Source organism: Fusarium graminearum, chromosome 4 (genome assembly GCF_000240135.3).
Source record: "Fusarium graminearum PH-1 chromosome 4, whole genome shotgun sequence".
Lineage (NCBI taxonomy): Eukaryota > Fungi > Ascomycota > Sordariomycetes > Hypocreales > Nectriaceae > Fusarium > Fusarium graminearum.
Genome location: NC_026477.1, coordinates 4,132,179 through 4,147,435, shown reverse-complemented (window position 1 = coordinate 4,147,435; position 15,257 = coordinate 4,132,179). Strand labels below are relative to the sequence as shown.

The window sequence follows — 15,257 nt, the reverse complement described above, 5'->3', positions numbered from 1 at the left end:
AGGGACTTGGCACTCCGATGACGGATGCAACGAGACATGATGAAAGATCCGAAGGTCCGAAGTTCCGAGGTTCCGTAGGATAACGAGTGATAAACTATCATAAGTAGTGTCGAGCAAAGGCATGAGGAATGTGTTATTTGTTATCCAAGCATCATTGTAGATTTCCAGCACACTGATCGTGGGTAAGTCAAGGTAACTAAACGATTGAGCCAATGAGAGACTATATCTGGCTGATTAGTAATGGTTGTAATCCGAAGGTAGGCGAGATAAGCATGAGATCTTTTCCATTAGCAATTAGTCCATCGTTGCCCTGAATCAAGGCTGGAAAACTACGGTACAGTACGATAAATGTAATTTTTCGTTATTTTACCTATGCATTGTTCCTGCAGCAGGATTAAGATATGGCAATAGTAGCTCTCATTTAGGTGGAAATGGTATCGAAGTTATATCTATTGATGTCAGAGGATATCGGCCACTTATCAACAGACTCCAAATCACAGTAGATATCCATGTTGAAGAAGGTGTTGCATCTTCACTCACCTATGTAGGGGTGTGACAAGATAGGTTGAGAACAAATAGGAAGAAGACAAAGAGTTACGGATAGTCCATAGTTTGTAGACACATTGCTCGATTAATCGCCGTTGGAGATGGGACTTGGTAAACAGTTTCTGTGTGTAGGGTAGCCTTACAGAGCAAATGACGTACATCCAGAGAACCGGCAAAGGATTAGTCCGAGACAACAAAGAAACAATGTTGACAAAGAGATATTGCGTCGAGTATCTCAAAGTCAATATATACAACTGCATACTCTAACACACGATCCAATTACTCGTTTCATTCCGATTGCTGCAAGAAAGATGCAATAGCATCAATGACCTCGAACATCACGTGGTGATAAGATCAGACACATCAACACCGCTAGTCCATTAACAGTAACCCGTCCAAGATCCTTCTACGCGTCTTCCCCTCACCCTTGATCGCGTCGTCTTAGTCAAGACGCGTCCTCCAGTCCAGCCCATCATGACAACATCCGTAACACCTCCTATGCGCGTCCATGGATGGAATGTCCATCTCGTCGCAGGCGACGACGACTTTCACTTTGCAGGTCTATACCAAGTTCCCGGGAGTAACTTGATAACATTTCGCGATGTTATCGATGAGATGCGTCTTTGTTTTGACATTCCCGGCGAGGAAGACCCGTGGGAGACTATGGCTTTCATGTTGGTGGATTCACCAGATGATATGAAGAGAAAACTCCCTTCTTTAGTTGCAGATGAGGATCTTGCTCTTCCTGTTCCTGGGCTTAAGGGTTCTTCGCCCAAAGTTCAGCGTGTAGTGACATATCATGTTATCCTGCATAAGCCCTGTGAGATTTCCTACGATAAACCGCTACAAGACCACATTAAAGGTTTGTCCAGTCATTTGAGTTTTTAGTCAGTCTTTTCTCAAGTCGCTGACAAAGAATGCCAGACAAATGTGCTCGACACATCAACCGACCAACGCGTCGAATGGATAATCGCTATATACCTCTTGATAAACCATCACTGGACCCTCGCTATGCCAAAATGCCGTTTCGACGTACAACAACCACTCGCAGAGCTTCTCAGTCTCCAAAAAGGCGCAGATCCGACTCATTTTCATCAACGACGGATGGCGAGCAGGAAGACATCAAGAATTTGCATGTTCCACTGACCATGGACCTATCACCAGAAGAAGCGAGACAAACTACAGAGACATTCCGACATGACTGTCTTATTCATGCCGATCGTTGTGCTATATCTGGAAAAGGCCAGTCATGGTGCATCATCCCATCGATTGGACCAGGTCTTCATGCTTGCCATATTGTACCTCAACAGCATTTTTACCACTACCCCCGCCATGACCAAAGCAACGCCACCGAGGCTGAACTTGAGATCGACGATGAGAGACTCAATCAAGCATGGAAAGATACTTGGTCTGGCAAAAACGGCATGCTCCTCATGAACGATATCCGGCAACTCTTTGAAGCCCGCCTCGTCTCGATCCATCCCGACACCTATAAAATCCGAGCTTTTGTGCCATACGATGTTATTACCGACTTTCACAGCAAAAAGGCCAATGTTGCGCGAAAAGTGGATAAACTGGCGTTAAGGCACCACTACGAGATGTCGTGCATTGAGAACATGGCTGCGCAGATGCCAGCGGTATCACATGACTCTGCTAGCCAGAGTACAGTGAGGTTTTTGGAAATCAGATCGCCGCTTGGAAGGACGATAAGTTTACCGATAAATACGAATATGGGTAGGCAGGGTGGTGATCCGGCAAAGAGGGTCAAGTTGGAGGAGACGGTAGAGACAAGTTCGCAGGAGGAAGAGATCCAGAGGGCTTTGTCTGTGGAGTACGAACTGACAGAAGTGTCGGATTGAGTATTGGAATGATGAATGATTAAAGAGTTACATATTCTTGTACAAATTTTAGCATGTTTCGATTCTGTCGACGGTGCCTTGTTGGAGTCTTGAGTAATCCCCGTTTCTAAATCTGCAGCTGTCACTGCTGAGTGGCAACCGCAAAAACGAGTATTTTTGCGGACTACAAAGAAGGAATCTTCCCCAAGTCGAAGATGCTCTACTGGAACTTACTGAGATTACGCGACAAATGTCTGACATGCTCAAATCTGACTTTGCTTTGGGTCTCTCCTCATAGAGGCGTGTGTTCATTTTTAGCAACGCCCCCACAGCATTTTGTCCGGAATGAAGAGACTGCATTCCCGAGTTGTTCATGGTGCGTATACGACAAATTGATCGACATGCGGCAGTTGACAAACGAGTGACTTGCATCGTCCGCGTGGACCACTTCAGCTCTTGAAGTTGTGTTATTTGAAGCCTAGCACGCAATCGCTCGTTCCAAGCCAATGACTCTTTTCTCAATTGTCGGAACGACAGAGACTCGAGACACTCAGGGATATTTTCTACAGCATGCAGGGAAACAAACAGAGAAACCTCCATTTCCACCACTCGCATATCGTATATATCAGAACTCACCGACATAAGATGGGTACTTGTCTCGGGAAGTGGACTGTCGACGGCAAGCCAAGCCCGCTCTGTTGTAGCCACAACCTTGAAAACTCTGTTATCTTGTCGCCTCTTCGAGATATGATATAAAGTCGGTTGGGAGAATATAATGCAATATTGGTGGAGAATAACAAAGGTTTCGCCGAGAGGTTGCGTGGAAGGGTAGTCGCTTAGTTTTGTATTCGAACCGGGCCGAGATAGGGGAGTTGCCGGTGTGTCGTAAGGGTCCCTGATGGATGGATGGATTTGGCAGGAGAAGACGAGAGTTGTCATATCTCACGTTAGCTGAGATAGCAGAGCCTCAACCAAATTCGCACGTTGAAAGACATGACAACCCATCTGTCAAGAGAAGCCTAAATTCTGCGGAAAACGTCCTCAATTCCGGTCGTGACTAACGCGGTTATTAATAATAACAAAAACTGTCCTCGTCCAATGTCCCAGTGGATGCAATATCCTCATCATTTCGAAGATCCGGATCCCATAACCGGGTTCACAGACATGAAAACCGGAGCAGCTGGGAATTTGGGGTAACGTTGTCCGCTCCCGTTCTCCAAAAATGAACTAGATTCCCGTGTCCGAGACTCCGAATGAGGGAATTCTTGCAGGTTATGCTCGTCCGCGGGATGAATATTCGTCAGTATCCGTAATCAGGTGCTGCTTGTTGTGTGTGATTGTGTATCCGCGGGAACTATATGCGTCGTGTCTTCCCGTCAGGAAAAAAAAAAAAAAGATCAGGCCAGTTCTGGGTCTGGGTCATGTCAGCAGTGCACGGCGAGGCGAGTGTGAACAAGCAGAGACGGGGGGAGGAAGAGGGTTCTTATGTGCCGTTTGTGCCGAGAAAAACGGGTCAAGACGATGCTCTAGCACCCGTCTTGGCGAAGCGCCTTTTCTGCATGCCCAGACTTGGCCAAGACTGGCCAAGACAGATGAGAACAAGTGGAGAGAAGTCTGGGGTTAAGAGATTCAGCGAGAAGTTTATTAGAGATTGGGTTATGCGTGCTACAGCGAGGACAGTACGGGCCATGTCCCAAAACCTGGGGGAAACATTGAGGCTCTGAGTCTCTGACAGGACACGGAAGACACGCTTGATCGATGAGTTCTAGATTTCTCGTCACGACTGTCCCGTGGACTTGGTACCCTTTGCCTCTTTGAGCCACGGGACTATGGAAGTCTCTCGGGGACACAACGTCTAGACCAAACCGCCACTCAATAAAGAAACGGGGAACAATGTACCACGGACCCATCACTTTGTCTCCCGCGGGAACATCAACACCCCGGGAAGACCGTCCCCATTGTTTCTTTTTTTGCTGGTCACCATTGCATGCATCTCACCAACAACTCCAACTCTACCATGATAGTCATTATGCTTTTTGTCATTGCATCACAAACCGTTTGCCATTATCCCTTGCCCTCGTTACTCCATGGGGTAGACTAGTCAACCTTTACCCCATATTCCTTGGGGTAAGAACTAAAACCTTCGCTTCCCCCCTCCGCACGGTGATGGCTCTTGTCCTTTCTCTATAAGATACCCTGACCCCGAACTTCCCCAGACAGAAGAAGGAAGATCCAGGCTCAGATTCAGATTCAGATCCAATACCTACTTAAAGAGGGAATCCTTCCAGACTCTTTCTCTTTCAAGGTTCTTTGTGTCTCATCTTCATCTCGTCTCTTCAACTCCCTTTCTTTCTTCAACCTTCAACAACAATAGCCGACAACATGGCCGGCCCAGTGAAGAAGCCCGTCAACATCTTCAAGCTCAAAGATGTCGACGAGCCACAAGGCGTGTTCAATTGGCGACTATGGTTCGCCGTCTTCGCCTTTGGTCTGATGGGTGCCGCTCGTGGTATTGACGAGGGTCTCATCTCAGGCGCCTTCAAGTCCAAGGACTTTAAGAAATACATCCACTTCAGCCAATATTCAGAGGTCGAGCAGGCCAACATCAAGGCCAATGTCTCTGCCATGGTCCAGATCGGGTGTGTCGGAGGTGCCCTCATGTAAGTACCAATCTAGCAAGCCACCGAGTCATATCGCACACCGGCGCTAACCTTGTTGTCTTTTTTTACAGTGCCTTTATGATTTGCGATAAGATCGGTCGTATTTGGGCTACTCGCCAGCTCTGCACAGTTTGGATTGTCGGAATCATCATCTTCATGGCCAACGGCGGCAGTCTCGGTGCCATCTACGCAGGTCGCTTCATCGCTGGTCTAGGAGTTGGTCAAACAGCAGTCGTTGGACCCGTCTACCTCGCCGAAATCGCCCCTTCAGCTGTTCGCGGTCTCTGCACTTGTGTCTTCTCCGGCTTCGTCTATCTCGGTATCGTTCTGGCCTACTTTGCCAACTACGGCTGCTCTCTGCACATGGGTGAAACCCACGCCCGCTGGCTCGTCCCTACCAGCCTTCATCTCATGTTTGCTGGTTTGATCTTCGTTCTCAGCTTCTTCGTCGACGAGTCTCCCCGTTTCCTTGTCAAGAAGGGTCAACTCGAAAAGGCCACTGCTGCCATGGCTCGCCTGCGACAACAACCTATCGACTCCGATTACATCGTCCGCGAAATGACCGCCATCCAGGCTTCTCACGAGCACGAGATGGAGAGCGTCAACACCTCTTTCCTCGGCACCTGCAAGGAGCTCTTCTTCAACAGCAGCAACCTGTACCGTCTTTACCTCGCCAGCATGGTCCAGGTTCTGGCTCAGTGGTCTGGCGCTGGATCCATTACTTTGTACGCTCCCGATCTGTTCGAACTCCTCGGTATCCACGGCTCTGAGACTGGTCTTCTTGTCACTGCCCTCTTCGGTATTGTCAAGCTTATCTCCGCCATCAGCTGTGCCCTCTTCCTGGTTGATGTTATCGGTCGCAAGCGCGCTCTTATGGCCGGTATTGCCCTCCAGGCTTTTGCTATGATCTACGTTGGCGCTTTCCTCACAGCTGTACCCGACCCTACCAGTTCTTCCCCTGCCGCCCGTGGAGCTATGGCTATGATCTACATCTCCGGTATTGGTTGGGCTCTTGGTTGGAACACCATGTCCTACATCCTGACAGCCGAGCTGTTCCCTCTCCGCATCCGTGCTCTTGCTACCTCATTCGCCATGACCCTACATTTCCTGTGCCAATACGGTAGCAGCCGTGCCACACCTAACATGCTTCTGCCCACATCCAAGGGAGGCATCAACCCCAACGGAACCTTCTGGACCTACGCTGCTATCCTTGTCGTTGGTGGTCTTTGGGTTATCATTTCCGTCCCTGAAACCGCTGGTCGATCTCTTGAGAGCATGGACAGACTTTTCGATCTTCCCTGGTACAAGATCGGCTTGTTCGGTAACAAGGATGCCGAGGAGCAGGATGCTGTTTACAACGAGAAGGAGGAGGTGGCCATGGCTACACATGGAGATGTTTCCTACATTGAGAACAAGCCCAACAAGGAGATTGCTTGATCTGGTTTGGAAGCATTGGATTAGCTAGTATGATTTTGACATGACTTGAGCGAATTGATTTACATTTTACATCACTCTTCGTCTGTTTCATCTATTCTTGGCGTGATGTTTATATGTGACAGTAATATGCACTCCAAGACCTTGCTGCAGTAGCGCTGGTCCCTAGGGCATGACAGGTAGCCGAACTCCAATTCCAGGTGACTGGTATCTTTGACCATGGCATGACTCGTCATCAGCGCGTGGCAGGATAATAAACACAAGCCACCTGAAGTTTGATGAGTTTTTGTCACATGTGCCAGAGAGAAAGTGAATAACGGAATGTTTTCATTAAACTAAATTAATTTTTATCTCATGTAGATTCGCTTGCGTAAACCAGCCTCGACATATCCAAGGACAAGCCAGAGCTGATCGGATACTTTATTTGTCAACCTCTCCAATTAAAAGACCATACCCTTGGTCTGCTTGCCCTTCTCCTCCTCCACCTTCTTGACGTTGATGTTCCTCCAAATGATGATGGAAAGAACACAAAGAGGCATGGTGGCAACACCGGTAATGGCCATGAGTCTCATAGTGTGAGCATACGCACCAACAATGGCCTCACGCTCAAGCGAACCATCAGCAAAAGACTTTTGGACCTCAATGCTACCGAAAATGACGCTAGCGTTGGCCTGGGCAGACTCAGGAAGACGCTGGGCCAGCTGGACAGGCATGACATTGTTCCAGAAAGCACCGGCGATGGCATAACCGATACCCGCACCAACACCACCGAAGAGACCAGAAAGAGCGCTGGTGACGGCGAGGTATTGATGGGTGACGGGGGCCATGACAGCGACTTGGTCGACGGTGGAGAAAACACCAGCACCGAAACCGACGAGGATCTGGGTCAGGGCCAAAAGACCGACGTTGGTGTCCTCTTTTCGGAAGGGAATGATCAGAGCGGTACCCAGCAGCATGATGGGAGCACCAGCCATGGCAGTCCACTTAATGTTACCAGTGCGGGCAACGAACCATCCGACACCAGGCGCAATGACGGAAGAGGTGAGAGAGTAGGCGTTGAGAACATAGTTGGCGTTGGAGATGCTCAACCTGTTGACAACCTGGAGATAAGAGCCGAAATAAGCGTTCCAGCTGAAGGTGGACAGGAACATGATGGCGTTGAGCAAGCATGAGCCGATAATGGTTCCCTGCTTGAGGTACTTGAAGGGCAAGAACTGAACGGGGGCCACCTTTGCTTCCCAGATGTAGAAGATGGGGATCAGAACGACACCGAGAACCTCGAGGGCGATGATGTAAGGCGTTGCCCAGACCTTGGGAGCATAAGGAGCCAGACTGTAGGGCAGAAGCAGGCAGGAGATACAAGCACAGAGAAGCAAGATTCCAATGATGTCAAATTCGATAAAGTAGAACTTGAAAGACTGGAAAATTGTGCGGTTAGATCGCTGCCTCGTGATGACGCCCTGCTTGGTCGCTGAGCGGAACATGTAAATCATGGTAGCCATAGCAGGGATACTGCACGCGGCAATAATGATGGCAAAAGCTCCAAAAGCCCAGCGGAAGTTGAGCTTTTCATAGAAACCAGTGGCGATCTCGGGACTAGCAAAGGTAGCGACGATTCGAGGTGTCGTGTTGATACCGTAGATGAAAGCACGGTTGGTTAGGGTAGTCATATCAGCCAGCATGACGCCAATGACATACATGACTCCGATGTGGCCGACCCAGTAGAGAATGTGAGCGCCAATGTACATCTGGACGGTGGTACATGTGGCCTTCATGATCATGCCAACGAGACAAACAACCATCATAAAGGCGAAGCCTTCGACTCGACCCCAGACATCGATGGCCTTGGCGAGGGGAAGAGGAGCGCATGCTCCAATGATGGAAGCCAAGATACTTCCAATGTTGAGAAGACCGTGGGCACCGAAACTTGAAGTGATGTATGGGTTGAGAGCTGAATCGACATAGTTCATGATCATGTCGACAAAAGAGATCAAGTACAGCCTGATAGGATGGAAATTAGACATGGTTCTCCGCCTCGTCGAGATAAGGTAAGGGGAATAAGCTTACATCAAGAACATGCTGACCAGGGTCTTTTTAGTCCACACCGAAGTAATGGCGCGCACGCGCTCAATACCCTCTTGATACTCACCCTCAGACTCAAAGTCGGAGCCTTCAGGACGAGCAGCAGACTCGGTCTGGGGGATGGCAGTGTTCTTCTCCTCGTCAGAGGATCTGCCATCCTTGTGAGGCGATTCAACCATGATGGGGTTCATGTTGGGCAACCAAGCGTAAGTGAATTGCTGTGGTTGTTGGTCTGGCAGTGGTGTTGAGGGGAAGAAGTAAGGGTCTGGGAAAAGGAAGTGTCGATCTTTTTATCAATCAGCAGAGGCGAAAAAAAATTATTCCATGCGTTAGTATAGACAAGGTGTGTCTTGGCAAACCCTTGAAAAATGCCAAGGGTCTGGCGAACCGTCAAGGAATCCTTCCGGCTGTGGGATCCCGAGGAGGGATTAATTGCAGGGTCAGTTCTGTACTGTGGCTGTTTAGTTAACTGTCGGTGTATTTCTGTCTCTGGACAAAACTCTGTGGCAATTAAAGTGGTTGGGCCGGAGATTGTTTCCAAAATCAGATTAGATCTTTTAGATATCATCCTCCTCTGCCCACATGGCGCATTGTTAGCGGTAATTCTATCTAATCAATCGGCGAGTTTTGATCATTATCATCTCATCAGACCACTCTGGTCATAAGTTTGTGATCCTATGGTCTGGTCTGTCTTGGCCACTATTCCCTGCTCATATTCCTTCGGGGGGACCTTTGGTTGCAGGGGGAGCTTTGTTGACGCGGCAGTTGTTTATCTCCAGGCTTAGAAATACTGTGTCGACAGAGAGCAAAAAAGACTGCCGATCAGAGCATCTAATCTCGTAAATCCATCAATGCTACTCTTCAACGCGGCAGAGATAGAATGCCCTGGTCTTTAACCGTCTCTCATCCAATAACCTTTTAAATCTACCCGAACATCCCTGTCAGTGAACCGGACCTACGGTTCAATGTTGGCTCCGTTTCTGCGACATCCCTGCACCAAACTCGATATCCGTATGCGCGGCAACGGGGCCGTTCTTCTCTTATTCCCAAACCTCTTGGTAGTAACCAGATCTAGACTCCAAGCTTTTCGACCAAGTGGAGATAAAGAAGCAGAAGTATTTTTTTCTCGTGCGAAAACTCCACTACTTTACCAGTAGAATGGGCGAAAAGAATGCTAGCTAGGCTGGAATGAGTCTTGTGCGCTTATGCCAAGGTGCTAAAAAGATAAGATCTTGTCCTTGCAAAAACCATCCGTACACTCAGACGTTCTGCGTCTTTTTCCTACTCGGCTAACCTTTCTTTCGCAAGTCTGGTCCTTTGGTGGCGTACTGAATATCCGATCCTTCCCGATAAACAGACTGTCCAGGCATGTGGTCATAACGGTTCGGGCTTAACGTTTATGAACTGTTCTTGAATAACTCCTGGGCAAGCTTGTGTTTATTACCTAACTCCGAGTAACCATGGTTATCTCTCAGAATTTGTCTCGACCTTGAAGGTTGACCACGAGTGGACAATCAGTCCCTCGGCTTTGGCCAGACATGGGAGGCGGAGTATGTCAAGTTCCTTGTCTGACCTTCATTTCCTTCATCTTTGAGGGAAATTTCTAGCATAGATATTCTTCTGAGTAGTCTGCCCATACTGGCGACTGTCTTCTATTGCTGCAGAAAATGAGAAATTGATAGTATGTTCACCAAGACATCAAAGACAACGTCTTGGCAAACTCAATCCAACCAAGAAATTACGGTCTATTTGCCAGATAAGGGACTATCCCGATCACACTTGTGGTTATGACTTACATACTGCAAACATGGGAGGTAACATCTGAGAAGCAACTTCCACTCTACCGCCTGGGAAACGTTGGATGAACATTTGTTACTCTTGGGAGTGTTATTTTGCTCTCGCATGTCTTGTTGGCACAACTTCAAGAGGAAATTGTTACTCAAGCGATGGTTGCAGACTGTACCACACTAAACGCGAGCAACAACATGTGCACTGCAGTATCGGCGAGGAACAAAGTGTGACTGGACAGTGACCAATCAAGCAACATTACCATCGTTTTTCAATTCATTCACATACCCGGCCAACCAGTTGCGTGATTGAATTCTTATCAATATCCTCTTAACAATTGGAGAAATAATTGTATCTCAATATGTGATTTGTGTAGCGGGCGTTTGATATAGTCCGACGCCAAAAGTTTGATCCCTGCAACAAGCAGACGTTCCTAATATTGACGAGCTGATTTGGCCTGTCTCCAGGGTAAGATGGGGCTCTTTTTTGACCAGCTTACTACTACTCATATCTGTCAAGCTCGCGCTGTGAGTGTCATATTGATGTTAGCTTTGTAGACAAATTGGCCACCAGGTATAATTGCTTCGTTGGAAAATCGTATTGTTAACCGGGATCTCTGTTGTATTGTAGATCCTACTCCTGTATGGAATACCTCTGTCAACACTTCAGTTGCTGACCTGCTTCCCTTACGGTTTCATTGCTTGAATGTACTTGAACTTTTAACCCTGTAGTGCCGGCTGATTTCGTTGTCATAATCTTCGTGTTTATTCTTTGCATTCGTTCCCCCGCTAGTGGATAGCAGAAACGTTGGCCTCCTAAATCTTAGGGTATTACAATAAGTAGTATAAGAAGCCTATTCCTATTAGCATAAGTTGACCTAATAATTTTATCTCTCATGTTCATAACGGTTAATGTTTCTAATACCCCGAGGCCCCGGCATCCTGTGCCCTGATTTCCTGTTTTTGATATGGAAACAAATGCATGAATCGGCAGCTAATGCTGCACGCACGGCTAGTCAGTGCGTCAGGAATGTCGGTCTCACTTGGGCCTCACCCTGCCGTCACCGATTTGGTAAGTAATCACCATAAAAGGGCGACATGAAGAGCTGAATGCCAAGGCCGAATTCAGATGAGGAAATGATTTGCACTGACACTGCAGATGGGGCTTGCGGCTGAGGTAGATCTGTAGCTGAAAGAACCAAATTGCCTTGATATTGGCTTGATTTGATACCAGATGTCTTACGTTGACGTTGTTCTGCATGGTAGCGAAACTTACTACGCCAATCGTCACCGACTGAACAATTGCATGTCTACAATCTTTTGTATTTAGCAACCCATTCCCCAGCTCATTGACTTTCATCACGAATTACGGCAGCACTGCTAGATCAAATCCAGTAAACTAGTATTCTTATTCATCTCTCAAGACGAAATTATGACGGGCACTGAAAACAAGGACAACAAGGGGGTGAAGAAGGATGGCGACAAGGTCGAGCAGATGCTCTTTGAGATCTACTTTGTTGACACTTCCACCAAAGCCGCCCAACTTGACAAGATTGCCCCTGTACCAAAGATAGAGATGGACAAACAGCTGTCCAAGGTTCGAGCCCACTTGCGCGCCAACAAGGCCCTATCATGGAGAGAGTAAGTTACTGTCTTTTGGAACAACTGTTGGCTGCGTACTGAGTATTGTTAGGGCATCATGCACCTTCTGCACTCTTTCCGGAGCAGAGCTGAAAGACAACCTCACTCTTGCTGACTACAAAGACCTTGCCGCAAGCCAGGGAAAGGAGCCCGGAGCTGAGCAGGACAAATCGAAAGAGATTGTCACCAACGTCAAGGAAGATGACAAAAAGCAAAAGACATCGATTAAAGTCTACTTTCGTTCGCTCAAGCGCAACTTGGGATTGGATGACAAGACCAAGGAGTTCCTTAAGCAGAAGATGGAGTTTGAGCTCAAGGTATGTTAATTGTCATAATTCAACTTACTTCAAATCCTCATGTCACTCCAGAAAGCAGAGCTCTTGCCTGAAGACGAGCGCAAGATGCTCAAAGGCTCATACAGCCATCGAGATTTTATGGCAGAAGTGGGAACCGGAAGTATCATGTGAGTGACAAGCCAGCCCGTGTTAGATATCAATACTAATTACTAGATAATAGTCATCCGGCTGACATGACCGAAGAACAATGGAACTCCGTGGTTGAGACAAACTCCTTGCTTCATGGAAACACCATTTTTCGAGAAGCATATGATCTTCCAATCACAGTGGAAAGAGCCATGTACCCTGGTAAGAGGCGGTCGAAAGTGAAAGTAAAGTAGAGCTAAACAAAAGTAGCTTTTCGACTCAAACCTCGCGCTATTCTTGACTTTACTGAAGATGGTGCCGATACAAGCGGCGACAAGACCGGAAAGAAGGGAGGCAATGGAACAGTAAGTACCCCGTAGATATAGAGCAAATGTACTTACAAGGACTCCAGATGGAAGAGTACCGGATCCCTCGATTTATTGTTACAGACGACGCCTATGTCGAAGTATCTGAGCACAAGACATCGGTCATGACGGCCATGGCTGAGAGCTCCCTTTCTAAGAACTCTTCCGAAGTTGCCATGTATGTTATCAGACTGGAAAGTCTTGTGAGTAACAGAATTGCTAACCTGGTGTAGAGGGGGTGGTGCTTTTGGATGGAGTGGAGGTGTAACTGGAGGCCACGAATACGAGAGCAGCGAGCGTAGCAGGGTGCGAAAGGAAGAAGAGAAAAACCACATGATTATTACCTATAATGTGAGTCCAGTCTATGAACATTTGCGATATGCAATGGTAGCTAACCTAGATCTATAGTTTCCGCGTGTCACTCTTAACCTTGACGACGGCAACCTGGAGTTGACACAGGAATGTAAAAAGGAACTTGCTACTGTCAAGACTCGTGAGGATGCCGGTAGATTCAAGAGAAAGTTTGGTATGTTACCAGCGAGCTAAAAATTTCCTAATTGTTCCATTTCTGATGTATTGTTACTGTTCCAGGATGTTTCTTTTCCACCAAGGTGCAGCTAGGTGGTCGTTTGCACTCGACTCAAGAATCCACGGCTGTGACCGGAAGCACGACTGGAGAAAAATCGAAACGGCTCAAGATCACGGCCGCTGCGTCTTTTGCTGGACCGGCCGCCGAAGTCACTGTCAAGGGCGGGTATGGAGAAGATAGCACGCGACAGGATCAGTCTGCGACTTCCACGTACGACAGTCACATGGCGTGGGAGGCTAAGGGAGGCGACACACTTCTCTGCAATAAGTATGATCAAGCTCATTCTACCAACGACTTCAAATATGCTGACTCGGTCACTAGTCCTTCTGCTTGGTGCAGTACTGTTTCATCGTACTATAACTGGCGTGTAGTCAAGGTATGAACACGTATTTAGACTCTGTGTACATATGCTAATGTTACACAGCAAGATAACGTCATTTCGATCGAAGATATAATCTCCCAGGTCGCAAAGGATCAGGAGCATGTCTTTGAGAAATTGAAGAAATTTGAAGAACGCGCATCCAGCGATTCATTGGACATCTGTTTTTACCACAAGGCAACATCAAGATACCTTGGGTTCAATACCGCAGCCGACTCCGTCCGTAAGTGTTACATCGTCTATCACTTACTATCAAGGCGCAACTGTATATTGACATGCGAATTTAGCCGGAATCATGTTCGCAGATCTCTACGAGAGGGGAGATATTGTAGCGAAGGGAAGCGGGAGCATCATGGCAAATGCCACGGCCATGGGGGGAATTGCCGATCTCATTGAAATCCCAGTAACTCCTCGAGAATATGGGGAGATGGTTTATGCGATGAAGCTGGGGAGAGGTCCCAGAAAGACACTTTCTTTGGGCGGTGCGCAACAAGGTAATGCGCAGGTGTTCCAGCTCTCTGGCAAAGTAGTTAAAGATGAGAAGGGCCGTCTCCGGGTAAGCCTCGCCCCTCATCTATGCGTGATCTTAACTAACAATACCCCTCAGCTCATGAAGCAGGAAAGTTACGAAGCGTGGAATGCTGACGTCAACTGTCCGGTCGGATACGTGCCTGCCACAGAAACGTACAAGAGGACCCAGCTGCAAGAATGTTACAAGGTTAAGAAAGAAGAGGCGGTAAGCTTCCGATGCAAGCCAGTTATCGATCAGACTGCGCAAGGTCTTGCACAAGAGATCCAGGTCGTCATAGAGGCCTACTCGGGGACAGAGTTCTTGGGACACCTTCGGGAGGCAGAAGGGCACAAGGGGGCCGTGGTGGTAGATCGTGGACCCAAGGATAAGTTTCACGGCAAAGACGACATCAAGGCTGGCGAGCCATTGCAATTCACTTTGCGATACCAGCCGTATTCAGATAATGGGGTGTAGGAACATCTTGTTGGATCGGCGCCTTTTATGTATGTTGTGGAGATGTAAAGCACATACGAAAATGACAAATTTGTTTGGTCTTTTATCTAGTTGCTCTTTTGAATTGATCAGTTACCCACATCATGGATAATGACCTTTTGAAATCACATTGACGTAGTGGACCTCTTGGATGGAGTTGAGCTGAAGCGTACGGGCGAAAGCCCTGAAGAGGTATCTACGTTGCAACACTAAGACCCCTGGTTCTTCAATCTATACTAGCGCCAGAAGATGACAGGTGTGGTCATTGACAGAATATACGAGCTCGTAACTGGCTACTTCTCTGCACATGATTGATGGGCAAAGAGGTGGCAAGGCATTCCCTGTCGTTAATGTTTCTCATTTCAGATGTTAAAGCGCCGAAGAAGAGTCTGATAAGGTATAGCATGACATGACATGACAGTGACAGGGCCAGCAAGCGTCCTCATTTGACCCGCTCACGCTGACATTTGACAAGTCTACGCACTAACTAAATTAGTTTGATGCCAAGTAC

The 15,257-nt window shown here is 47.7% G+C and overlaps 5 protein-coding genes across 5 annotated transcripts; 4 read left to right on the top strand and 1 right to left on the bottom strand.

Annotated features, from left to right (window-relative positions):
• Positions 1-1,020: 1,020 nt before the first annotated feature.
• On the top strand, positions 1,021-2,405 carry FGSG_07667 (uncharacterized protein; the record flags this gene model as incomplete). Its single annotated transcript, XM_011329157.1, has 2 exons — positions 1,021-1,408; positions 1,471-2,405. The coding sequence occupies 2 exons, from the start codon at positions 1,021-1,023 to the stop codon at positions 2,403-2,405; spliced, it is 1,323 nt and encodes a 440-aa protein (XP_011327459.1).
• Positions 2,406-3,805: 1,400 nt separating this feature from the next.
• FGSG_13180 (uncharacterized protein) lies at positions 3,806-4,108 on the top strand (the record flags this gene model as incomplete). The annotated part of the gene is made up of 1 exon (XM_011329156.1): positions 3,806-4,108. The coding sequence occupies one exon, from the start codon at positions 3,806-3,808 to the stop codon at positions 4,106-4,108; it is 303 nt and encodes a 100-aa protein (XP_011327458.1).
• Positions 4,109-4,766: 658 nt separating this feature from the next.
• Positions 4,767-6,481, top strand: FGSG_07666 (uncharacterized protein; the record flags this gene model as incomplete). The annotated part of the gene is made up of 2 exons (XM_011329155.1): positions 4,767-5,044; positions 5,116-6,481. 2 exons carry the CDS (start codon positions 4,767-4,769, stop codon positions 6,479-6,481), a joined length of 1,644 nt encoding a protein of 547 aa, XP_011327457.1.
• Positions 6,482-6,796: 315 nt separating this feature from the next.
• FGSG_07665 (uncharacterized protein) lies at positions 6,797-8,751 on the bottom strand (the record flags this gene model as incomplete). Its single annotated transcript, XM_011329154.1, has 2 exons — positions 6,797-8,479; positions 8,546-8,751. The coding sequence occupies 2 exons, from the start codon at positions 8,749-8,751 to the stop codon at positions 6,919-6,921; spliced, it is 1,767 nt and encodes a 588-aa protein (XP_011327456.1). The 3' UTR covers positions 6,797-6,918.
• A 3,028-nt stretch (positions 8,752-11,779) lies between these two features.
• Positions 11,780-14,728, top strand: FGSG_07664 (uncharacterized protein; the record flags this gene model as incomplete). The annotated part of the gene is made up of 11 exons (XM_011329153.1): positions 11,780-11,988; positions 12,041-12,305; positions 12,357-12,451; positions 12,505-12,655; positions 12,823-12,953; positions 13,009-13,126; positions 13,184-13,301; positions 13,367-13,731; positions 13,789-13,966; positions 14,031-14,299; positions 14,351-14,728. 11 exons carry the CDS (start codon positions 11,780-11,782, stop codon positions 14,726-14,728), a joined length of 2,277 nt encoding a protein of 758 aa, XP_011327455.1.
• Between the last annotated feature and the right edge of the window lie 529 nt (positions 14,729-15,257).